At 40.3% G+C, this 25283-nt stretch overlaps 1 protein-coding gene across 1 annotated transcript in view; it reads left to right on the forward strand.

Moving 5' to 3' along the window:
• Nucleotides 1-25283, forward strand: part of BTAF1 (B-TFIID TATA-box binding protein associated factor 1) — a 65901-nt gene that overhangs the window by 29980 nt on the left and 10638 nt on the right. The window contains exons 16-33 of the mRNA XM_063132866.1: nt 123-272; nt 2497-2639; nt 2786-2960; nt 3558-3761; nt 9574-10000; nt 11097-11287; nt 12118-12271; nt 12409-12518; nt 13063-13264; nt 16913-17061; nt 20386-20538; nt 21546-21667; nt 21748-21915; nt 22100-22177; nt 22265-22394; nt 22876-23017; nt 23175-23305; nt 24278-24403. Of these exons, the coding sequence (XP_062988936.1) occupies nt 123-272; nt 2497-2639; nt 2786-2960; nt 3558-3761; nt 9574-10000; nt 11097-11287; nt 12118-12271; nt 12409-12518; nt 13063-13264; nt 16913-17061; nt 20386-20538; nt 21546-21667; nt 21748-21915; nt 22100-22177; nt 22265-22394; nt 22876-23017; nt 23175-23305; nt 24278-24403 (2955 nt within the window). The remainder of the gene's footprint in view (nt 1-122; nt 273-2496; nt 2640-2785; nt 2961-3557; nt 3762-9573; nt 10001-11096; nt 11288-12117; nt 12272-12408; nt 12519-13062; nt 13265-16912; nt 17062-20385; nt 20539-21545; nt 21668-21747; nt 21916-22099; nt 22178-22264; nt 22395-22875; nt 23018-23174; nt 23306-24277; nt 24404-25283) is intronic.

Genomic DNA, 25283 nt, shown 5'->3' on the forward strand with positions numbered 1-25283 from the left:
GCTGTTAATGTGTAGATGAGAATTGTGGTAATATTTTGTGCACTGAAATCATTAATGAAACCTGAAAATCGTGTATCTTTAAACTACCAATGAATGTCTTTATTTTTTCCTCCCTTTTGTAGGTGTGGCTTGAATTGTTAAGCAAGGCTTCTCTACAATATGTGGTAGCAGCTGCATGTCCCTGGATGGGAGCCTGGCTCTGCTTAATGATGCAGCCTTCTCATTTGCCTATTGATTTAAATATGTTGCTTGAAGTGAAAGCCAGATTGAAGGTCAGAAAAAAAGATTGAAATTGACAACAGATATTGGGAAACAAAATATTGTTTTAACAGTCACATGCGAGCTAGAATGGAGATACATATGTATTTAAAAATCACTTGCCAGGAATTCTAAATCAGGGGTAGGCTAGACAACCTGGTGTACTCCAGATATTTTGGGATACAAATCTCCTAATCCTTGACCATTAACCATGCTGTCTGGGGATTATTGGAGTTGTAGTCCAAAACATTTGGGATGCACCAGGTTGCCTACCCCTATATACTGAATATAAAGTGGCCAAATTGTATTTAAATTATTTTGTTAATGGACCGGTGTTATAGCTTCCAAGCTTCTTTTAGCCCTAAAGTGTCTATGTAGCTTGGGCATGCTGTACTGTCTGATACTGTTATATTTTATCTACGGTACACTGGCCTATACCATTCCCTCCAGCTACACTGTTGAGATTAAAGAGAATTGCTTTATTCTTAACGAAAATGTCACTTGCTGCTGTTGTCTGCCTGTATACATTGCAACTCTCAACTATTTTAAGTGCAAGTGTCCACAAAATATATCTGGGCTTCACAGCCTTCCCATCCAAGAAGGGGCAACCTTCCCCTCCCACAGAGTTAAGGAGAAGGGCTAATAATGCCAGTTGAATTGTGCCTCTTAAGACTTGGGCCCTTGCAAGTCTGTCTGAAAATTAAATATGCCCCTCACTTCCTTGGCACGTGTCAGCCCAGTAAATATCTGTTTTCAAACCTTTAAAAAGGCTAGGAGACCAGCTTTCCCAGCGAAATTTACTTCCAGATTTTTCTTCCTTCTCTGCAGCAGCTCCTTTCTGGTGTTGAAAAAGGCTGTGAGAGAGAGAACCCAGTTGCAACTGGAGTTGGAGAATAAAGAGAAGCTGAGGGAAATAAAAGGGAGACTTGAAATTGCCCTCTGTCTTCTGCCCTCTGTCTTCTCCCAGTCAGTTAATTAATTTACGAAGCAGGCTTTCTTTGTTCTTACCTGCGATTACGATGGAATGGCATAGAAGCTTGTTGGCTGGGAGGCATTTGGAAGGAATATACTGTAATGGTGAGGGGTAGAGGCTGGGGTTAACTCTTACTGCCAAGTTCCATGGGAAAGATAATGCTGAGGATGGGAACAAAAGGGGCTGTGTGGGGGATGTAGCATTGCATATGAAGGAGGGAAACAAACTTAGCAGCACTGGAGAGACATTGAAACTGTTGTGGCAATGTGACCCCACTCCCCAACAATTAGATCTGCAGTATTCCCAAAATGGAAAAGGAAGGGAAATGGACAAAACCCTTGCAGAGGAACCAGATGACATAGACCCTTACCCAAAAATCTGCTCCGGGTTTTTCTGGCAGCCTTCTTCCTGAGCATTCTTGCTAGTTAATATCAATCACTTTCTCACCCATTACCTGTTGGAAAGTGGATTTGTTGAAGTCTTCTTTAAGCATACTTGAAGGATTTGCCATCTTGGAAGGTCATTGGATGGCTTGAATAGCTTTCATTATTCCGTATTTTTTAATATTTCAGCAGGTTGGCACAGTCAGACCTAATATTGCTTGCTTCATTTCCCTTGAAATGTAATTAAATAGTTGAAGCATAGCATCAGTGCAGTTGAAGCAGACCAGAATTCTGAGATTTCATCATAGTGCATGTCTCTGAGTAGAAAGAACAATAAATACAACCCAAACATTATACATGAGAAAGCTTTGTTTTAACACACAAAGAAATACTAGATCTGGATCTAGAAAAAGGAGTGGAATATTGCAGGCTTAAAGTCCCTCAAAGGAAGGGAGTCCAGGGAACCTAGACTCATTAAGTCGAAAGGAACTGCTCCTTTCCAGTATTTAAAATGTCCCATAAATGTCTCATGTAGGTGAGCAAAGCTTCACCTATATGTGTGTGGACACACACTTCCACTCTTGTCACTTGTCTATGTCAAGAGCTTAAGTATAGTGTTATTAATTCTTGCACTTTGTAGCAAGAAATGCTACAAATGTAATCTTCTACAAAACTGGTTTGAGAGGTTGGAAAAGAAGGACCAGGAGTATTGAAGACCAAAAAAATATGAAAAATATGTGTGTTTATGTTTAGAAATTAACTTCTCCAAGAGTTGGGGAGTATTTTATAAATCATATTAAGATTGTATTTCATTCCTGAAATGTATAGTTTTGAAAGCAAACGAGACACTTGCCTAAACAGAATTTTATGTCTTTTTCACAGGAAAAGACAGGTGCCAAGGTACGGCAAGGTCAAACCCAGACTAAAGAAGTGATACAAGAATACATTGCTGGTGCAGAAAGCATTACTGAAGATTCAGCAACCAGGGATTATGTTGTTATGAGAGCTCGGATGATGGCGGCAAAGTCAGTTCAATATTGAAAATCTTTTTCTTTTCTTTAAAATTGAAAAAAAATCAAACAATAAGTTCATAAACAACAGTTCAAGTTAGATTGTACAGAACAGTGCATTACTTGAAATGTAACTAACATACAATTGATTGTTGTTCCAGATTGCTCGGAGCACTCTGCTGCTATATTTGCGATCAGAGTCTGAATGCCATTTCCCAAGAAATAAAGCCAGCTGAATCACTAGCCCAGCTATTGCTTTTCCACTTGAATTCCAAGTCTGCTTTGCAGAGGTTTAGTGTTGCATTAGTAATCTGTGAGTGGGCTGCCTTGCAGAAGGTAGGACACTTACTACTATTTTAAAAAAATCACGTTCTTCTCAAATTTAAACCATTTCTGCTTGAGTTTCAGTTTTGTAGCAGATTACATTGTTTATGCTGTCAAAAATTGATGCGCAAGATACTAATTTTCAAGTGATTTAGTAAATGGACTGGTTTGAGGGGGTTTGGGGTGAATGGTAGATTCTATGCTATATTAAAATCTGTTTTCAAAACTTCCTGAGACTTGAAAGTGCCTGTTTGAAAGCCTGCAGTTCTGAAGAACGTATAGAACTAGTTGCGGTAGTTCTTGGATCCTGGGTTCCATATAAGCACTTGAAATATATGGTTTTGATTTATTAATAGAATAAGGCTACAATTTGGTACACTCTTACTTGAGAGGAAGCCTCACTGAACATAGTGGGACTTAATATCTGAGTAAACTTGGATAGGTTTATGCTGTAAATCATTGAATCATGAATAAAGGTCAGTTTATTGTTGGCAATGTCTAAAAAATGTTTGTAATCATGTTGGCCTTCATTAAAACTGAAGATCGCCTATATTTAATATGTAAAAGTCACATATTTGACAGCTAAATTATTGAACTCTCTGTTTTCAGGATAATAAAGCAGTGGCTCTTGCTGTCCAGTCACGTTTACTTGGTGTCCTTTCTGAGCATTTGTACTATGATGAAATTGCTGTTCCTTTCACCCGAATGCAAAATGAATGTAAACAACTCATCTCTTCATTCACTGAAGCAAACATTGACATAGCCAGCAAAGTTAACTGCAGCGTGTTTACAATAGATCAAGCTAACGAATTGGTGAGTGAATCAGTAAAAGGGCTGCTTTATTTAATCTTCAGGTGAGCAGTGCAGTGTGAAACTTACTTGAACAGCTGTGATAGCGGAGTGGCTAAAAGCATTAAACTTCGTCACAGAAACTGGCTTTTAAAATAGTCCTTTTCATCCACACAAATGGTTATAGATCTCATGCACATTACTAATCTGAATACTGCAGAAAGCAGTGCCAGTCTTCAAGGAGGGGTTCCTTTCCATTTTGACAACGGACTTTTAGCTCTGTGGATGTAGACCAATGATTTCCAGAGATGGTGGATTACAGCTCCATTCATCCCCAGCCAGCATAGTCCGTGCTCAGAGATGATAGGAGTTGGGGTCCCAAGCATCTGGAGGGCACTAGGTTGGAATCCGCTGAGGAGAACTTCTTCCTGACCTCTTTATCTGCTGGCAGTGCCAAGTCAGATTTCCACAGTTAAGATTTTATTAATATCTCATGGTGGTATTACTGCTGAATGCCAAAATGATATGTACCAATCTGGGATGTATTATTGAAACCTGAGTGGGGGAACAGGGAGGGGTTAGTTTCTCCCAGCTTTGCCCTCCTGGATACTCAGTGCAGCACCAACACTGACTTGAGGGTTGGCGAGGGTGGGTTGCTGTGGTTTATAGGAATTCTATATCCCTCTCTAGGCTTCCTGTTCATTCGAGTGCTGATTTTGAGTGTCTGTACCTTGTGTTGGGTACCTGGGGCAGATTAGGGTTTCTGCTGCTGTACCACCCACTCTGCTATCTATCAGACTCCCTGCCTGAGCTGACGGAAGTGGTCTTGGATTTGGTGTTGAGGACCCCTAGGATAATGGTTCTGGAGGATCTCAACTTCCATGCCGAGGCTGCTGGATCCGGGGTGGCTCAGGACTTCATGGCTATCACGACAACCAAGGGGCTGTCTCAACATGTTATCGGCCCAACACATGTAAGAGGACACATGCTTGATCTGGTTTTCTCAACTGGGCAGGAAGATGGTGATCTGAAAATGGGGGAATTAACATCTACCCCTTTGTCATGGTCTGATCACTTCCTATTGAGGTTTAGACTCTCAGCAGCCTTTCCCCTCTGCAGAGATGGGGGGACCTATTAAAATGCCCCATCCCCGGAGGTGGCTCTGGGGTATGGCTGGTGTTTCTGTGTTGTGCAGAGATGACTTGGGCAGTTGACACGATTGTGCCCAAGTGGCCTCTCCCTCTGAGTAGAGCCCGGCAAGCTCTACTCAGAGCTTAGTATACACCTGAGCTGATGGCAATGAAGCAAGAGGAAAGATGGATAGAGCACAGTTGGAGGCATAGTTAGAACTCATTATTGAGCTTATGCTGTGGTGGTGATTGTGGCAAGAAGGGAGGGGGTGGGTTGGCCACCATTGCGTCTTCGCAGTATCGTCCACCAGAGCTTTTCCGAGTGGCTTGTGGCTTGCTACAATCTGAGCCAAGCAGAAAAATGATGGGAACCTTTGTAGCATTGCACATTGAAGATAAAGTCACTGACATTTGTCACTAATTGGACAACACAATGTAGTTACATTAGCAGAGGTGCCTAGAGCACCATCTGGTCCAGTTTCATTGGATGAGTTTCAGTTAAGGCCCAAGGATACAGACAAGGAGCTTGGCCATGTCTGGTCGACCACCTGTGTATTGACCCTTGCCCTTCATGGCTTATTACAACTAAGAAGGAGGGGATGCACAGCTAGGTACAAGAGGTTGTAAATTCCCTTGAGAAACGGAGTGGTGCCATTCTCTTTTTTTAAAAAAAAGGAAAAAGGGGGAAAAGTGGTAATTACGCCATTGCTGAAAAAGCCTAACCTGGTTGTTGTTAATAACTCTTGGCAGGTAGCTAACATCCCCTTTCTGGGCAAGGTGCTTGCTGGACAACTCCAGGCACTCTTAAATGAAACTGATTATCTAGATCCGTTTCACTTGGGCTTCAGACCTGGTTTTGGAATGTAAACTGCCTCAGTTGCTCTGTGGGATCACCTTTGCTGAGAGTAGGGCAGGGGGATTGTGACCCTATTGATTCTCTTGGACCTCTCAGCAGCTTTCAATACCATTAACCATGATATCCTTCTGGATAAGTTGTCTGGGCTGCAATTTGGAAGCACAGCACTGATTGCACTGCAGTGGTTCCGTTCTTATTTGGAAGGCAAATTCCAGAAGGTAGGGCTAGGCGGTTATTGCTCTGTGCCTTGGCAGCTGTGCTATGGGCTTCCACATGGTTCTATTTTATCCTCATGCTGTTTAACACCTATGTGAAACCGCTGGAGAAGGTTATCTGGAGGTATGGGCTGAGGTGTCATAAATCTGCAGATAGCAAAAAAAGGTGTAGTCCTTAACAAACAAAAACACAATGCTCAACCAAAAGTTAAGGGTATATCTACAATGAAAGCTTAATATTTAATGTACAAAAAAGTAAAATAAAGATGAACAATAATAAAAGTACAATAGAATATTGCACAGATCACAGTGTGTCTAAAACTTCAAAGAAAGAGGCCAAACGCGTTTCAACGGAAAAAGTCTTCGTCAGTGGCCAATACTAGAAAGCAATATGCAAAAAAAAAAAAGCATGTTACATGAGTGTACATACATGAGTAAATGGACCAAACATAGCTAACTGATTGTAATTTAGAATATGGACACAAGGGTGTAATATAGCACAGATCTGTTTAACATACCGGGCTGCTGTTTACTCGCTGCAGGTTTACTGGGGCTAACTTTACAATTCTCACACATATGTGATATAAGATATAAGATGTCACTCCCCTGTCGGGATTCCTAAAAAGAATAATACAATATTTACAAAAATAATACAAATAGCAGTCCCATATTGTTAATCAGAATTCCTTAAGAATTTGACTTTCCATAAACTAGTGGAAAGAACAAAACCAAGTTATACTCACAGCCTTTTACACCGCCTAGGTCATAGTCTTTAGAAGAATGGCGTTAAGGCTGGCTGCTTTACAGCTGAGCTTAAGTACTGTTAGTTTATAGGCCAATTAAGACTCTTAATCAATCTAGTATGAGGTAAAATAGATCTAGTTCCCATTTGTTGTTTTTAGTGGCCAATTAGATTGCAATTAACCCTTCAGGTGTAAGATCCCAATGGTTCAGAGTTGAATGATAAAATACAATAATACACTGGGTACATTAATGGAGTGAGGTACTGCTAGCAGGTGGTTCATCTGCCCAGCTAAGTGATGGTCAACTTGTTTTGGAGGGGTTTGCACTCCCCATAAAAGATCAGGTTCGTAGTTTGGGGATGCTCTTGGATCCAGAACTGTCATTCGAGGCACAGGTAGACTCAGTGGCACAGAGCACCTTTTATCAGCTTAGGCTGATTTGCCAACTACGCTCTTATTGGACAGAAATAGCCTAGCTACAGTTATCCGTGCTCTGATAACCTCTCGTCTGGATTACTGCCATGTGTTATATGTGGGTCTGCCTTTGAAAACAGTCAGGAAACTTCAGCTGATCCAAACTTTTTATTTAATTATTATGTTTTTCTACTGCCCAATAGCTGAAGCTCTTTGGGCAGTTCACAACCATTAAGACCATAAAATGCAAGACAAAATAGGGCAGCAAAGTTGTTAATGGGGACTGCCCAACGTGGTCATATTATGCCAGTACTTTTCCTCCTGCACTGGGTGCCGGTCCATGTCTGGCCCAATTCAAAGTGCTGATATTAACATTCAAAGACTTAAACGGTTTGGGGTCAAGTTCCTGAAAGATTGTCTCCTTGCATATATTCTTTCCCGAACCTGAAGATCATCCTCAGCGGTCCTTCTGCAGGTCCCCATGCCAAAGGAAGTGATGTGGATGGTTACCCAGAAGAGGGCCTTTTCTGCTGTGGCACCCCGGTTGTGGAACGAGCTTCCCAGAGAGCTTTGCCTGGCACCTACTTTAAAACTATAAAATATAAGACAAAATAGGACAGCAAGATAGTTAATGGGGACTGCCCAACATGATCATATTGTGCCAGTACTTTTCTACTTGCGCTGGCTGCCAGTCCATGTCCAACCCGATTCAAAGTACTGATATTAACATTCAGTATCAAAGAGCACTTCGTAGTCTTCTGATGCCAGATGACCTTTTTATTTTCCCAGGCATTTCAGTCTTTTAGCTCTGTTGTTTTAAATCTGTTAATGTATTCCATATCTCTGCATTGCTGCTAAGTTTTATTCTGTTTTTTACTTAATTTTATCCTTTAGTTTTATACTTCAAATTTTATCATTACTTTTACTGTATTTTGTGGTTTTAATTGTTGTGAGCTGCTAAGAGAACTTTGGCTGTTGGGTGATATATAAAAGTAATGAATAAATATTGTCTAGGATAATTGGGTTAATTCTTTGATAAAAAGGATTTTAATTCCAGGATACTGTATGCATACTAAATTTTTAAAGGGGAGCACTGGAGGAAGAAGTACTAAAGAGTAGATTAAAAGGTGATATTCAAGTTTGTCAAACTGTAAATAACTTTGTTGATTACTAGACACCTTTGTCCCATCAGATGAAGGTGTTGGAGGAAGGAGATAGGTCTGAAGCAATCTTTATATATATTGGTCGTCAAGAAGCAGTATTTGGCTACTGCTTTTTTATTTCAAGGAAAAGCTGTGAAGAAATGCCTTCAAATGTCTATCCACAGGACAATTGTAAAAGAGTACAGTTTTGAGGCTGTACTGAGCCAGTTATGTTTGAAGTTACATATTGTTGGAATATGGAATAAGCAACAGCCATTCGTTAAAACCTGCTGTATCGAGGAGGAAATAACTGGTTGAAAAGCCACTAAATGTGACTGTGGTGCTGGTTTTGGCTTTCGCTTTTGCCTGTATTCGTGTAACAATCAAATGCCTGTTAAGCAGATGATTTCTGTCTCAAGTGTGATCAGACAAAACTTATTCTGCAACAATCATAAGTCTTGGGACAAGTGTACTTCAAAGTATTCCTCACAATATTCTGAATGAGAAATAAAAGGCAGAATTTCTGAAAATTTTAAAGGGAAGCTAGCAACATTCTAGTGCAAGAGTTTTTCAATTCAAGCTAATGAACTTGAACATAGAAAACAAGATAGTTTAATAATGGATATGTGTATTTGTTTTAGAGAGCAATCCTATGGCCCCTAGACATTGTCTGAGGGGGATGAAGGGGAGTTGGGAGATCTGACTCCTCTCCTGCTCTCTCACAGCTGCAGGGAAAGAATCATTAGAGGAAAATCAACCTCAGACTGGGGAGAAAGGGGCATTCTGGTGGATGGAGAGGGGAAGAGAGTGGTGAGGCCATGATATCTTACCCTGATCTTGTGCCAGTCTTCTTCCCTCCTCCTCTGAAGTGCTGTTGCTAGATGGGCTAGAAAGCCTATCTAGTGAAATCTGCAGGGCAAGAGGACCGGACGGCAGTGATTGCTTCCACCACTTCTCCTGCCTTGCATTGGATGATCAGAAGCCTCCAATAGGATAGGATTGCACCCTAAGAATGTCTTGTATTGGGTACAGTGGAATTTATCCTGATTCATCACTGTTCAGTTCACAACTTTGGTAATATTTTGAACATTTTGAACATAGTGATGGATGTGCTTAAGTACCTTCCAACTTCTTTATATTTCATAAGTGTGGTCTTATTTTGAATTTCAATATACATTTGGCTTCCTTTGGTTACATCTGGAGACACAGATCAAGAACAGGCAAACATAGATGGGTACCAGCTTTTAGTACCATGTGTTAAAAATACTGTAGTGTCCTTTCACTCACATGTAGTAATAAGGGCAATTTTGCTATTGGCTAACTTTCCTTTTCTTAGGTCACTACTGTCTTCAATGAAGTTACATCCTCTCTCGATCTAAATGCAAAAGTTTTGCAGCAACTAGAAAGCAAACGACAGCAAGTCCAAATGACAGTTGCAGAAACAAATCAGGAATGGCAGATATTGCAGCTGAGAGTGCACACTTTTACTGCTTGTGCTGTTGTGAATCTGGGACAGCTTCCGGAAAAATTAAACCCTATCATAAAACCTCTGATGGAGGCTGTGAAGAAAGAAGAGAATACATTAGTACAAAACCATTCAGCTTTGTGCATAGCGAAGTTACTTCAGCAGTGTACAACAAGATCTCCATGTCCCAACTCAAAGATAATAAAAAACCTTTGCAACTCACTCTGCGTAGATCCACATCTTACTCCTTTAGCATCATGTCCTGCACAACCCCAGAGCAGCAATGAAAACTCAAAAGGTATGTTAACAAGTTGTCAATCTTTAGAATAATGGAAGTTTCAACCTTTGTACAACTTTTGGAGCCTGAACGAATGCTAGATGTACTAAATTACTCAATCACAGTATAGAGGCTGTCCAAAACAGTTTGGGAAATTTATGATTGAATGACCTTTGATGAACTGTTGAAGCAGCTTTTTCAAGCTAACAATGAAAGTGGTATCTTTGCCTTGTTATACTTCATGGATGTTTTTTGGATATTATGTTTGGCAGATGGAGGATCTTTGGATTCTAAGAATAGGAAAACGTTACAAAAAGTCCTTAAAATGTTTTAATCTGTGTACTATCAAGTGGTCTTTGGTTTATAGTTCATTTGTTTATATTTCTGTCATGTTAAAAGGGCCTCAGCTTTTAAATGAGAAACATTTTAAATAAATAGTTTCATTGTGCTAAGCTTTTAATGCTTCTAGTTTTCCCTTCCTGTTTTGAACGGGCTTCTTCCTTGGGAATGACATTGGTTTGATCATATGCATGAAGGCAGTTGTTGACTTTCCCCAGCAATCCACCCATGGAAGGATTGGGTGGAAATTGAGCTTCCTCTATTTCTCATTATGGGGAGAAGAAATGATTGTCCCACAATTAACTGAATTCTTTCACCCTGGGAGAATAAAGCCTCTTTACTGTGTCAGGGGAGATCCATTGTTTTTAATAACTATGGTTCAGTCATTCACTCTTCCCCACAGCGGAGGGAATTTATGTGTCAAACTCCCTCTTCCAGGGACAATCAAGGCAAGGCTATGGAGACAACTTCCGAACATTTCATTTTCTCTCTAGGAATAATGTACTTTTCGTTTCCCTTATTCCCTACCAATATGCCACTTTGTCGTAAAGCTATATATATGAATTTCATTGTTCTAGTAACTGTACTCCTTTCTGTATCTCAGCTTCCACATTTATTAGGAAACCGATGTTTCAGACTCTGTATTTCTCTTGTCTCCTTTCTGTTATTCCTCTACTTTCCCTTTCACTTCCAAATTCTTACAGAAAAACATACATTGCTGGGTTTTCTTGCTGCCTAGTTATAAAATGTTTTTAATTGCCACCTTTATTTATTGTAGGATCTAATTCTGAAAGAGATGGGATGCATCACACAGTCACCAAGCATCGAGGTATAATCACACTGTATAGGCATCAAAAAGCTGCATTTGCCATCACAAGCCGACGAGGTCCTACACCAAAGGCTCCCAAAGCCCAAATAGGAGATCTGCCTACAAGCAGTAGTGGAAACGTAACTACAGAGCTTGATGAAGTAAGTACAAAATTCAAATTTTAATTTTGCAAGTGGCATCATTATGGTGTATTCCACTATAGATGCATATGATCATATGGTTTTGCTTAAGTATCCAGATTTTTCTGTGAAGACAAAAGAGATAACATAAAAACGGAAATAATAGATTTTCTATGTATGATTTTTATGATTGCATCCTTTCCTTACCTGTAACTCCCCCCAACTCTCTCTCTCTCTCCCCTTTAAAAAATGAATTGAGAGAGGTTTCTATGTATGCTGGTTTGGCTAGTAAACTGTCAGGGAGTTTCCATTACACATAGAGCTCCCCCAAAGAACAGTAAGTAAAATAACCCATGGTGCCCAACAGACAGCACAATAACCCACAGTGGATTAAATAAACCCTACTGCAGACGGTGGATTATTAGAGTGTCTTATTTCAGACAAATAAGCCATCATGGGTTAAAAACATCCCAACAGACAACATGATAACCCACGATGGGTTAAGCAAACCATTGTAATTAACCCATCTTGGGTTATTGTGTCTTCCAAACCCAGTCTTAGATACCAGTCTAATTCTTGTTTATATCACACTTTGTGTATGATATAAGTGTTTTTTTATAGTTGTAAGTCTGTTCTGAAGGTGCTGGTTGATCATTGGCAGTTACTGCTCCTTAACCTTGCCAGTTTTACTCTGATTGGATAGTTTTGATGTGTTTTGTGTTGCAGCTTTCTGTTACCAGCTTGATATGCAAAGTGTCTAAGACAGCCTCCTAATTTATTTTGGGAGATGGATAGAAATGTACTTGAGTATGCATCCTAACCTTCTTATTGCCCCTCTGATTACATTTTAGGCTCAGAAGCCCTATATTGTTCAAAGGAGAGGAGCAGAATTTACTTTATCCACTATTGCCAAACATTTTGGTGGTGAAATGGCGGTTGGTTTGCCACATCTCTGGGATGCTATGGTTGGTTCTTTAAGGAACAGTATTGACATAAACAGTTTTGGTATGTATATCTCTTAAGGTATGGGGCATTTATAAGTTCACTTCTAAAACCTTTGTAAACCGCTCAGAGAGCTTCGGCTAGGGGTGGTATATAAATGTAAATAATAATAATCTGATATGGGATATTTTCTCAAATAGATCGAAAATCACTCTTGGAAAAAGGAGATGGTCCAGCCCAGGAACTGGTGAACTCACTACAGGTTTTTGAAACAACTGCAGCTTCTATGGATATTCAGCTTCACCCTTTGGTAATTAAATTGTTTTGGATGTAACTTCTAACACTATTTCAATTACAAATGTAGGTATTCTAAATATCTTGCATGTTAGAGCATATGATTTTTGGCTTTTCACATTTCCTAGAATAGTAGGAATGTAACGGCCGTCTGCAATGACAATAAATCATGTAAGCTATGAACCCATGTTTAAATGAACATTACTTTTTCAAAACGGAGCACTGACTAGTTGCACATTTCTCAGCGTCGCAGTAACATTGTGCATTAAAAGATGCAAATTACTTTCTGAAGCTATTTTAAAAGTGATTTTCAGTAGTAATATTTTTGGCTATATTTTTAATTGGAAAGAAAGTATTAATTAAGTGATAGCCATGTCTTTAGCCAAACCATATAAGCTGTTGATCGCCTCATATGTTCTGTTTTTCATTTACATCCTGAAATAAACACTGGCTTTACTGTACTTTATTGTGTATTTAATTATGCAAGTCATACTGTTTTAATGAACTAAAACAGTCTCTTAAATATTACCTAGTAACTGACAAATTGTTTCTTTTTGCAGTTGATACAGCACTTGCCTTATCTTTGTATGTGCCTTCAACATCCCAACACTGCAGTGAGGCACATGGCTGCTCGGTGTGTAGGTGTAATGAGCAAAATAGCTACCATAGAAACCATTCACATTTTCTTGGAAAAGGTTCTTCCTTGGCTGGGAGCAATAGATGACAGCACCAAGCAAGAGGGTGCAATTGAAGCCCTTGCTTGTATCCTTTCCTAATTCCGAGGCAGAATTGCTCATGTGTTACCTTTAATTACCAAATACTCTCCTAACGTACGATTTATTGGAATCATTTCCTAAGCTTTGTGGAAACTTGGGGTAAAAATAAATGTTAACTGCTTCTCCAGGACCAGAGTTCTTTGTTTCTGACTAGCGTAGTATGTGTGATTTTTTTTATTCCAAGCTTTGTAGCAGAAAGAACTTTATAGAAAATGCACAAGAATTGTTTCCCCCTCCCCCATCTTCCCCAGAATTGCATCGGTTAACATGGGGTAGTGCTTTGCTACTGGATAAAAAAGTGTTCTAGAAAGAGTGCTATACCTAGTCAATTCAACACTGGTGATCAGAGGCTGTCCCTTCCTTGACAAATATGTGAGAGTATGTTCTGACTGCAGCCAGGAAATCAGAAGACGTTTACTTCTTGGGAGGAGAGCAATGACAAATCTTGATAAAATAGTTAAGAGCAGAGACACCACACTGACAACAAAGGTCCGCATAGTTAAAGCAATGGTATTCCCCGTAGTAACCTATGGCTACGAGAGCTGGACCATAAGGAAGGCTGAGCGAAGGAAGATAGATGCTTTTGAACAGTGGTGTTGGAGGAAAATTCTGAGAGTGCCTTGGACTGCAAGAAGATCAAACCAGTCCATACTCCAGGAAATAAAGCCAGACTGCTCACTTGAGGGAATGGTATTAAAGGCAAAACTGAAGTACTTTGGCCGCATAATGAGAAGACAGGATACCCTGGAGAAGAGGCTGATGGGAAAGTGGAAGGCAAAAGGAAGAGGGGCCGACCAAGGGCAAGATGGATGGATGATATTCTGGAGGTGACGGACTTGGCCTTGGGGGAGCTAGGGGTGGCGACGGCCGACAGAAAGCTCTGGCGTGGGCTGGTCCATGAAGTCACGAAGAGTCGGAAGCGACTGAATGAATAAACAACAACAACAAATTTGTTACAGCATCACAGAAACATCTTGCTCCAGTAGTTGGGAAGATAATCTACATTATTAACTCGCTGGCTTAATATAATGCTTCCAGTTTCATCTGATGCTTTTTTTTTTTTTTAAATAGAAATAGTTAATTCATTCGACTGAGATTGTGTTGTGCCCAAAGCCACTCTGGCAATCTCCTGGCCTTCATGAGCAGCCTTGGTGTGGGGGGTAGGCTGAAATGTCCTTGTGTGCAAATAGAAATCCACATGTGTGCATTTGAATACCAGCCATTATCTGAATTATTCTGAGCAGTGTGTAGCATTAGCAGTATGTTATGTGAGAAGTAGCAAAAAGAGGGGTCCACATTTCCTCTTGCCATGCTTGTTTGCTACTGTTCTCTGGAGGGATGACTGTCCCTCCAGAGAGAATAGTAATGGGGGCGAGGGCACGGATCATCCTTACAGTTGTGTGGGACAATCTCTGTGCCTCTTGAACTCCATAGTTAGCAGAAAGGTTTCAGTGACACTGTTCAGACAGCACTCTAGACTACAGTAGTTAAGCATTTTGAGCTAAAAGTTAGGGTTTACTGTGTTGTGTGAACCATGTCGTGTGGACCATTCCGAACAATGCTGACTACATAACCGTGGTTTAAACATGCTCACTATTTGCTGCAAAAGGGTTAGTGGCCTAACCATGGCTTAGTGTGTTGTCTGAACGGGCCCACAAAGAGATGTCTAGGAAGGAAAGCAGTGGAATGACAAGTCCCAGCCTCCCCGTCTGAACTAGGATGAGAGGCTAGAGCTTCTTATTCTGGTGCTCCAGAAGCAGTGTGCCAAAAGATATTAGACTATAATGGGGAAATCAACAATGAGAAAGATGCCTAAGGCTTCAGAAAATGAGACAAGGCTCTGTCTTGGAACTGAGCTAATGTGCAAAGTCATTCCAAACCCTCTGAGTCAAGGCAGGTTTCAAGGCGAATATTTTTTTTTCTGTGCAGAGCCCTAATATCCAGAGTCTCATGTTGTACACTGGATAGAGTGTTGCAGTTGATTAAAACCAGAGGGGGTTGGGAAGGGAGATGTGCAGCCCTGAGCTCCTTAGAGGAAGAAAAGGATAAATAATTGAAAAGAGTGTATGGTAGAAGAGAAATAAACTGAAGTGTAATGCCTAGTAGTGCTTGTGGGGATGAAAAGAGGAATCTGCAGATGAGAGGGAAGGCAAAACAGCAAAGGATTATCTTCTACTTTAGCATTATAAAAGTTGCAGCCATGAAGCAGGATTGAAAAGGGCTTATGAGAACTCAGTAAACAGAAATACATACTGACCAGGTTCACATGTAATGAGGAGGCACCGTGGGTGAATTTCCCCACAGGGCTTCTTGTTGCAGCAGTGAACACCATTTTGGATATTTGGGGTGGGCCATGGTTGTGCTGAAGCTGCTTGTAACATACAACCCCAGCAAGGTTGGTTTGTTGGGGTGGTGGACAAGTCTCCCAGAACCCATGGGTTGTTCTAGGGTTGCGGGGTGGCTTGTCAACCACCTCAATAAACCACCCTCACTGGGTTTGTGCATAATGAGACCCTATGCTGCCCCCTTCCTGCCGTGCTCCGAATATTCAAAATGGCCGCTACCACGGCATTGACAACCCCTCACAGGAAAATTCACCCACGGTGACTTCTTACGTGTGAACCAGGCCATTGATTTTGTTACATTTGTATCCTGTACTTCCACCAGCTCTGAACCAAGGCAGTATACATATATGTGTGCCATATTTTACTCTCAAGAATTATGACAGGTATGTTAGGGTGAGATGTGGAAGTAGGCAAATGGTTGAGTGGGAAATTAAACTCAGACCTCTTTGGTAGAAGTTGAACAGGCTTCTGCTACATCACATTGACATGGAAGTTAGAGATTCAGTCTAGTGGGTATTACGTGGCTTAGCCTAATATAACTTCTATTTAGCTTTCTCTGTGCTGCTTGCATACAGCCACATGCTTCATCTATCCAATATAATGCTTTCTCTGGCAGCTGAAAGGCCAATAGTGGTACTTCTTATCTTATTGCCCAAATAACTCAGCCTGTTTCCTTTTAAAATCAAGCTTGTTTTCCATTAAGATTAATACTGCACAATATAGTATAAACTATTAAAATTCCACCTTGGTGCCTTTTTAATCCATTTTCTTAATATTTTGCAGGGCTGAGCTGAAAGGTGTTTTATGTAACATGTGACATAAATAATAGAAAAAGTATTACAGTGTTCGGTGGTTACGAATTGTGTTCTTAATTGGACTATTTGCATCCGAAATCTTGGATATATTTTTTCTGCAGTAATTATGGCTTAGAGCCCAATGTGCCATATATGAACAGAAGATGCTCATGCTATTGCAGGTATCCCTGATTTTCCACCATTTGCCCCATTTCGTGGCCTTCTGGAAGGTACCCTAGTCCTCAGGATTATCATTTCAGGGGGTGCAGCAGGAGGGGAAAGGCAAGGAAGCCCTGTTTCTTGAGGGGAACCGTCCTTACAGAAATTAAGATTCAAGCCTATATAATTTAATATTCCTGTTTAGATGCATTTATGGTTTTAGATCCGCTTGGAATTAGGAGGGAAGACATGTTTTAAACTCTAAATAATCCAGAATTGTTATTGGTATAGAAATAACTGCGAACCTGACAAAAAGTTCCTTAATTGCTAATCCAGCTGTAATGGAGCAACTAGATGTTGGAATTATTCCCTACATAGTTCTTCTCGTGGTGCCAGTTCTGGGCCGAATGAGTGATCAGACAGACAGTGTACGCTTCATGGCCACTCAGTGCTTTGCAACACTAATTAGATTAATGCCTCTTGAGGTAAGTCTAAAGTCCTATCCTGGCTGAAAATAGGTATAATCTGTCTTCTCTAACTCCTGGATACTTGAACCTGTGAAACAGTGATTGTTAAGGTACAAGAAGGGTCTGCTGTGCTTGGAAGTCTATCTGTGCATGTCAGATCCTTGCTCTGAGGATCATATTTGATCAGGGTCTGGACAAATGGTAGCTCTACAAGTAACTAGAGGAAGGATATGCTCAGTTCCTGCCCTTTGGTCCAGTGCCACTCCTTGATAGCCTGACTCAGCTTGGCTGCTCACCCATCCCCTCACCTGGACAGAGCAGCTTTCCTTTACTGAACTTGGTCTGAATTGGATCCAGGCAAGAGAGTGGGCATAACGTGGAGGGGGAAACACAACCCTTAGAACTAGCTTCAGTATCCTTTGAAGAATCTGTGATCCAAAGCATGCTGAGCTATGAGATACCCATAATTGTGTTTGAGGATCTTACTACTCCTCAAACAGATGGATGGTGTGGGGGCTACATCTAGAAAGGATGATTAAGTTTTCAATTTTTTAAAAAATTAATAAAATAAAAGTTTGAGCTTATTTGTGGTACAGCCACTCTGTACCCCAAATGTTAGCAATGTAGATGCAACTCCAATGGAAGCTGCTAGAAGGTTTATCCGTTTTAAAGGAGAATTGAACTGGATGGTGCCAGATCTGTATCCTGTTTTATTCATACCCCTGCTTGTTCTCTCTAGTCATGTACACAATTAATTTGAGTCTATATCTCATCAGGCAGTAAATACTTGCTTTTATGTTTCAGTGCTCTTATTTTTCATTTGGTGCCCTTAATAGGGAGTTAGAACTTAATAATCTGTGCTGAATAATTTAAATATTGCAGAAACCATTGAGAGCCAGGGTTAGACAATATTTAATTCTCATTGTAGCGATCAAGAATTCTGTTTTTAAGGTGAGGGCAAGTTTGCGAAATGGCCAAAATACAGTTCTTCCACATCGCTCCAAAATGAGATTTTTCTATTATCTTACATGAGCATAAATAGTATGTTAAAACAGTAGTGTGTGTGTGTGTGTGTGTGTGTGTGTGTTTATTTAATGAATATAGCAAGGGTGGATGTTAAGTTAGATGATCGTATCAGTATCAAGTAATTCATTACGTTTTCACTGTAAAGTCTATAAACAAGGTTGTTCATTAATAAATTATGAATCTTACTAATTAATGAGAAACTATATCTGAGCCCGTCTTGGGGGAAATTGTGTCCTCCTCTGTCTTCTAGCTGAAAGACTTGAACTATAGCAGCATGTACCTTTTGTTGTGTTCACAAAATCTTGGTAGGGCAAGTTTGCGGCCTCGTGGGTAGACCGCTGCAGCGTGGTCTCGAGGCTCGGTGCAGCAACCTGCCTTCTGACAGGAGGAGGACCTATTCTGCTGAAGCTATATTGCCTGCACCTCTTCACAGCTTCCTAGCATAATCATAATTTGAGGTGCTGGTATTGACTTATAAAGCCCTGAAACAGCCTTGCACTTGCAGGTCTTAGTAAGCCTCTCTTACCAGAGGAGTCTTCCTGTCCATTAAGATTTGCCAGTAGACAAGTGTGAGTTTTGGCCTCTTGGATCCTAAAGCACTGTTGCAACAGTATGGTCTTTAACAAGCCTGGCATTTATTGAAAAGAAGCTTTTTAATAGCTAGAAAACCAAGTATATTTTTTTAAAATGAAGCTTGGAAAAAGATGTTTTGAGGTATATTACTAGAAATGGGTAGTCTGTAGGTATTAGTTACTTAGCTACTAGCACCCATTCTTGGGAGAGAGAGAAAACTCCAAAAGAGTTGCCTGAATAAGTCAAAGTGCTGTATGGTTTGTATTAGAAATGTGAGAGAATTTTTCTCATCTCAAATCAGATTTTTATGAGCTTAGAATGATACTTGAATTGATTGCTCACTTTTTTCAATTACAACTGCATTCTTTCATCTTTCTTTCATCTTTGGTCCTACAACTTTTCTAGGCTCTTAATAAATTTGTCTTTTCTGCATTTGCTAACATTGAAATTATCTCCAATATCATGAATAACATTGCAATATTGGAAAACAGTTAATGAATATTAAGGAATGTGACAATATGCAAAGAAGTGTGTTGTAAAGAAGATAAATTAGTCAGTTACATTCTTCTCTTCGCCCACCCCAACTTTTGAAAAGAGCTGCCAGTTAAAAGGACATAGGCTTGAAACTGATAAAGTATCTGTGCAGCATGTGGCACTGTTACAGGATTTGTTTTTATTGTAACATTATAAAGCCTAAACATTGAACGCTGACCAGTCATTATGAATCTGTTTGGGGAAATCATCCAGAAAAAAACACTTTTCTTGGTATAGTTGATTCTTCCTGATTGGTGGCTTTTTATGTGTTCTCTGAAGCATCCACTAGAGGCTGTTGCCTGGTTTGTCATACAAAATGGAGCTATGGTCTACTGGTATCGGGATGGTGCCAGATAATTAATAGGCTCTGCAAAGTAGTATCAAATTCCATAGTTCTTTGTGGCACCTGTGCATCACACATATAGGCTCTGCACTTACGCGGTGCCTCAACCTGGGAAACTCCTATAGCTGAGGAGATTTTGGGCAGGAACTTTTGGGTGCTTTGGAGAGCCCTGCTGGCTGCTCTCTGGAACAGCCACCTGCCTAATGTTTCTCTCGTTTCAACTTTGTCACTGCTGTCACCACGTCTACTCTATGGAGAGCCGCCTGCTTGCCTGCAGGGCTCTCGCGAGAGCCCCACAACCACAAGAGCTGATGTAGCGGTGAAGATCAGGGGAGGCTGGGAACGTGATGGGAGGAGGTACGATGTGGCGGCGATGGAAAGGGCAGCGGAATGTGGCGGCGACATAGGTTCTCTCCCACCTCAGGCAGCGAGAGACCATGGGTCTGGCCTGGTCATTAAGGCTTTGAGCACCCTCTATGCCCTTGGCCTATCTTTCTGCATAAATCAGGGGAACATTAATCCACATAAAAACCTGCACTTCTTTTAGGTTCTCCTTATGAATTATTATACTGCTACTTAGCATTTTGGAACATCAGTTCTTCCATTCTTAATTTTAATCTAAGTATGCTTATACAAAATTGCTTTCATGTAAATAGCTACGGTGCAAGTCTTTCTTAGATATTTATCTAATGTTCTGTTTTATAAAGTCTGAAAACTGAGCCATCTGAATCAAGTTAATTATACTTTTCTGTGGTTTCAGAATGCTTTTTTAGTAGAAGATACTGGTAGAATTGATATATATAAATTACAACAATCTTCTGGGGAATCCTGAACTTCAGCTTATCTTTTACCTTTTCTTGTTTCAGGCTGGCATTCCAGACCCACCAGATATGTCTGAAGACTTGATCAAAATTAAAGCCAAGGAGCGCCATTTTCTGGAACAATTATTGGATGGGAAAAAACTAGAGAACTATAAAATTCCTGTACCAATTAAAGCAGAACTCAGGAAATACCAGCAGGTAAATTCTCACAGGAAATTCTCACTTTCCTATGCCATGTGCCTGCATATGTGTGCACACTCACAACATTTTCTGTTCACATTTGAGACCCTTTTTTCTAGATTAGTTTGAATAGTTAATCTGATCATTATTTAAAATTAGTTTTATGCAACCTGATAATCATACATTAAAAAGTGCCCACCTTGTAGTCTTCTATGTGCTATTTCCAGCCAAAATTTAGATTTGAGAACCTTCACCTATTTTTCTGATTAAACTACCTCTCTGAAAATAAAGAATATAGTTAAAGTCAATTGGTTCTACTGATCAATAAATGTTCCTAATATCAAGAAGTGGATGAGCAGGAATGGAAATAATGTCTGTGTGCTAGCAGCAGCACTGTGTGACACTGTTTTCTAACACTGACACTGTTTTCTAACAGTGAAGGCATTTTAAGGAAAAGCGCACGATCACATCATTTTGAAGTCTTTTTTCAAATTCCTGGCTCTGATCCATATTTCTGGCAGTTGGCATATTGGTGCAGTGGTTTAGTCCTAACATTGGAGTGTCAATCCTGACTGGAGGAGAAGACTAAGTCTTACCTTCTCGTAGAATCTCTTTCTTCTAAGAGGTGTCCCACTGCCGAGAGAGGTGTGGTTGGTGGGGATGGGAGATGAGGTCTTTTTGGTGGCAGTACCCCAATTTTGGCATTCCCTCCCCAGGAACATACAAGATTGGCCCCTTCTGTTGTTGTCTTTTGTTTTAGGCGAGCAGTTAATATGTTCTCGTTCCATTGGGCTTCTATTATATTTTAATGTTTTATCATTGGATTCATTTTATTTGTTTTCTCTTGTCTTCTTTTATTCTCCATTTTAAAAAAAATCCTGTAAAGACATTTAAACTGTTTTAAATGACCGTCAGGACCCTTCGAAGGGATGAGAGTTGATATGTAAATGTGTGTTTAAACAACAGAAGCCTAAGCTATATTCCTGTCCGCTGCTCTTAGGAATATTTTTCCCTTCTATTTACAGGAAGGTGTAAATTGGTTGGCTTTTCTCAACAAATACAAGCTTCATGGTATTCTCTGTGATGATATGGGCTTAGGAAAAACCCTGCAGTCCATCTGTATTCTTGCAGGAGATCACTGTCTCAGGTAGCCTACACAAGGTCAATCTTATTTCAGCATTTTCGCCGTATAGAACATTCCTTGTAATGTGGTTTTATTTCCCAAAGGACCCAAGAATACGCAAGGACTAAAATGGCTGATAGTGTTCCACTCCCATCCTTGGTAGTGTGCCCTCCCACACTTACAGGCCATTGGGTAGATGAAGTGGGCAAATTTTGTTCCAAAGAATATTTGAACCCTTTGCACTATACTGGTCCTCCCACGGAAAGGGCAAGGTAAGCAATACATTGTAGAAGCCTATTTTAAGGTGCGATTTGAAATTGCATGTTCTTCTGTTGGGATTATTTGAGAAGTACTGAAATTACTCATCATTCTAAAAAATATTTCTGTAGAGATGTTTGTGTTTTGTTTTTGTACAACGTTTAAAGACCTAATTTGTTTACACTTTGTCCTCTTAAGGCTACAGCACCATGTAAAAAGGCACAACCTAATTGTCGCTTCCTATGACGTTGTGAGAAATGACATTGATTTCTTCCGGTAAGACAAATTGTTCTTTCTGTTTCTTTTAATACATCCTCTGCCTTGCAACTGTTTAAATTTGATTAGTTGTGTTTTCTTTCCTAGAAATATTAAATTTAACTACTGTATTCTTGATGAAGGCCATGTCATAAAAAATGGAAAAACAAAACTATCAAAAGCAATAAAGCAATTGACTGCCAATTATAGGATAATACTCTCTGGGACACCAATTCAGGTAATCCATCTTTCTGTTGAAAGGTGATAGAAGTGGCAGTGGAAAATTTCTTAAAATTTGGGAGGGGGTGGTGGAAATAGCTGGCCAGTTCTGATAAGGTACATGCGGGCGGGTGGGTGGGTGGGTGGGGAGTGGGATCACAGTCACCCGCCATAAGCTTCTGTCCTAACTGCAGGGCTCCTGGATGCCCACACATGGGCAACTCATTAAAATAGTGACACATGCAGGATCCAAACCATGCATTTGATGATCAGTCTTTATGTAAGAAATTGATTTGACAGTTTGACCTTACTTACGCACTTTAGATTTTTCATGAGCAGACAATAGATGCCGAGACCTCTGTCGAGCTTTGAGATGGGTGCTTGCAGTGGGATGGGGCAGACAGTCATGATGCTACTCCGCTATCATGCAGTAAATTTATCAGAACTGGCCCAGTTTGTTGCAATTTCTGTTTTCTAACTAATGTTTCTCCCATGTTCAGAACAACGTCTTAGAATTGTGGTCACTGTTTGACTTCCTTATGCCAGGATTTTTGGGTACTGAGCGCCAGTTTGCAGCTCGCTATGGCAAGCCGATATTAGCCAGCAGGGATGCTCGCAGCTCCAGTCGAGAACAGGAGGCAGGTAAGAAACAAATTCTCATTTCTCAATAAAGCATTGCTGCTGTTGGGAAACTTCATAGGTTCTGCTCTTGACGTGCCAGTATATGACGCCAGAAGGATCCTGTTCATTTCAGTGGCTTCACTAATACACATGCCTTTCCTCTTGTGGTCATTTGCAGGTGTTCTTGCAATGGAAGCATTGCACAGGCAAGTTCTGCCATTTTTGTTGAGAAGAATGAAAGAAGATGTGCTACAAGATCTTCCACCAAAAATTATTCAAGACTATTACTGCATCCTCAGTCCTCTACAGGCAAGTTCCTTGATTTGCATTACTCTGGCATTAGTAAGCAACCAAAGAGCTAATTAAGAATCTCTGCACATCGTAGACTTGTTCTAAATGGGAATTTTACTGTAGTTTTAATGATCCTGCTTGGAAAGTATTGCTGGGTTTGTATCTAAAGTAAAAGCATAGAGTGCTCACAGACTTAATTGTCTGTAACTTCTCGAACTCAAAGCATTGAGTTGGTTGATCCAGCATTTTGTCTCCCGTGAATGGAAGGGCTCCTTCCATCTGCTGGAGTCTTCTGATCCAACAGAGCATATCCACTGGTGGAATGGAGGAGGACACAGTGGTCATTGATTCCCCACCACCACCAAAGAATCTGATCTGGAGGGTTAGGAAAGCATCCAGGACAGTGAGAAATCATCAGAAATGGCCTCCCCACTTCCACCAGTGGGGAACAGAACTCTACTTAGGGTGCTCCTGCCACTGGATCCATTCTTCTGTTTTAACTGGATTGTTGCAATAGCATTTGACTTGTACCATAGTTTACACTTTGCATACTGTAAATAATTTGCTTTCTCATGTGTTTGCAATAGTAGTTAAGGACTATTGGAGCAATCCCTGGATGTCCTGGTAGGGCTTGTTGCCTACATTGCTGTTTAAAATCTTTTGAAATATCCTAGGAGAATTGAAAGTAAGGTGACAGTTCATTCTCTTCTGTTGTGGAGCAACAATCTCTGTCTTCTTGGGCAAAAATAGTTGGGTGGAGTGCCTTTTTCTAGCAGCATTTGCCTTGCTTTTTGGTGACTCTGAGAAGAAGCTGGTAGCACTTCTATATTCCTTGCAAAAAGAAAAACAGTGGCTTAATCCCGAAATGGCAGTATCCTTGGCTGCTGAGGTTATGCAGGAGTACACTTCTATTTTGAAAGGGAAGCTACTGCTGGACACTTCCCGATGGGGAAATTTGAAATTAAGCATATATTCCGTCTGTTTTTATAGGTTCAGCTTTATGAAGATTTTGCCAAGTCACGTGCCAAATGTGATGTGGAAGAAACCGTTTCAGCTGCTTCACTGACCGAGGAGACTGAAAAACCAAAGCTTAAAGCTACGGGACATGTATTCCAGGTTAAAATTTCATCATATTTTGTTATGCCTTGTTAACGAACATTTAACAGACTAGCAACTTTTTTTAATGGTTGCAGGAACAGTTAAAATGTGATTGGACTCTGAAGCATACTGGGGATTGTTTGCTTAAATAATATAGTTAAATTGAACAAATTCAGTGTGCTACCTCTGATATAAATTTCCAAAATGAAAATGTATGTTATATAAACTTACAATGTAAAGTATTTTAATGATTTGTATATAACGTTGCAAGCATAATATGAAGTATTCTTGTAGGTTTCATTCCAAATAGTCTTTTTCCTTATGTGTTTAACGTTAATGAACTAAAACTGGTTATAGGTTGACCTCATACAGGAAATTTCTTTGAGCACTTGCCTCCTAGTACTCAGGAGAGACTGTAAAAGCATTTGGTTATAGGGTTGAGGCTGAGTTACGGATTACCTTCCTTACCTATTTTTGGGCAGATGGACACGGATTTTTATATTACTTGTACAGAATATGATTTTAAATGTGAACAGAGCTGGGATATAAATATCCTTAATAGACTCTTTTGGTTTTATCTACCAGACCAGTTTTGCTCTTTTTTGTTTTAAATTGAAGCTTGAGCAGTGTATATGTGCAGAAAATTTTGAAACTCTGAAAAAGTTCAAAGCTCGAGCTTTAACAGTAATTAATTTCCTCCGCGCCAAACAGGCAGGGCAGCCTCTCTGCTAACAGGCGACGGACATCCTTGCTCGGCCAATCAGTGTGGTGAGAAGGCAGGCCCTGTCGCATCCACACTGCTAGGAAGAGAGTGGAGGTGACCAATCAGGGCGCATGAGGGAGGGGGGGGGCACACCACATGCAAATTTCAGAAGGGGGATTCACTATGCATAAGCCA

Source organism: Elgaria multicarinata, chromosome 8 (genome assembly GCF_023053635.1).
Source record: "Elgaria multicarinata webbii isolate HBS135686 ecotype San Diego chromosome 8, rElgMul1.1.pri, whole genome shotgun sequence".
Lineage (NCBI taxonomy): Eukaryota > Metazoa > Chordata > Lepidosauria > Squamata > Anguidae > Elgaria > Elgaria multicarinata.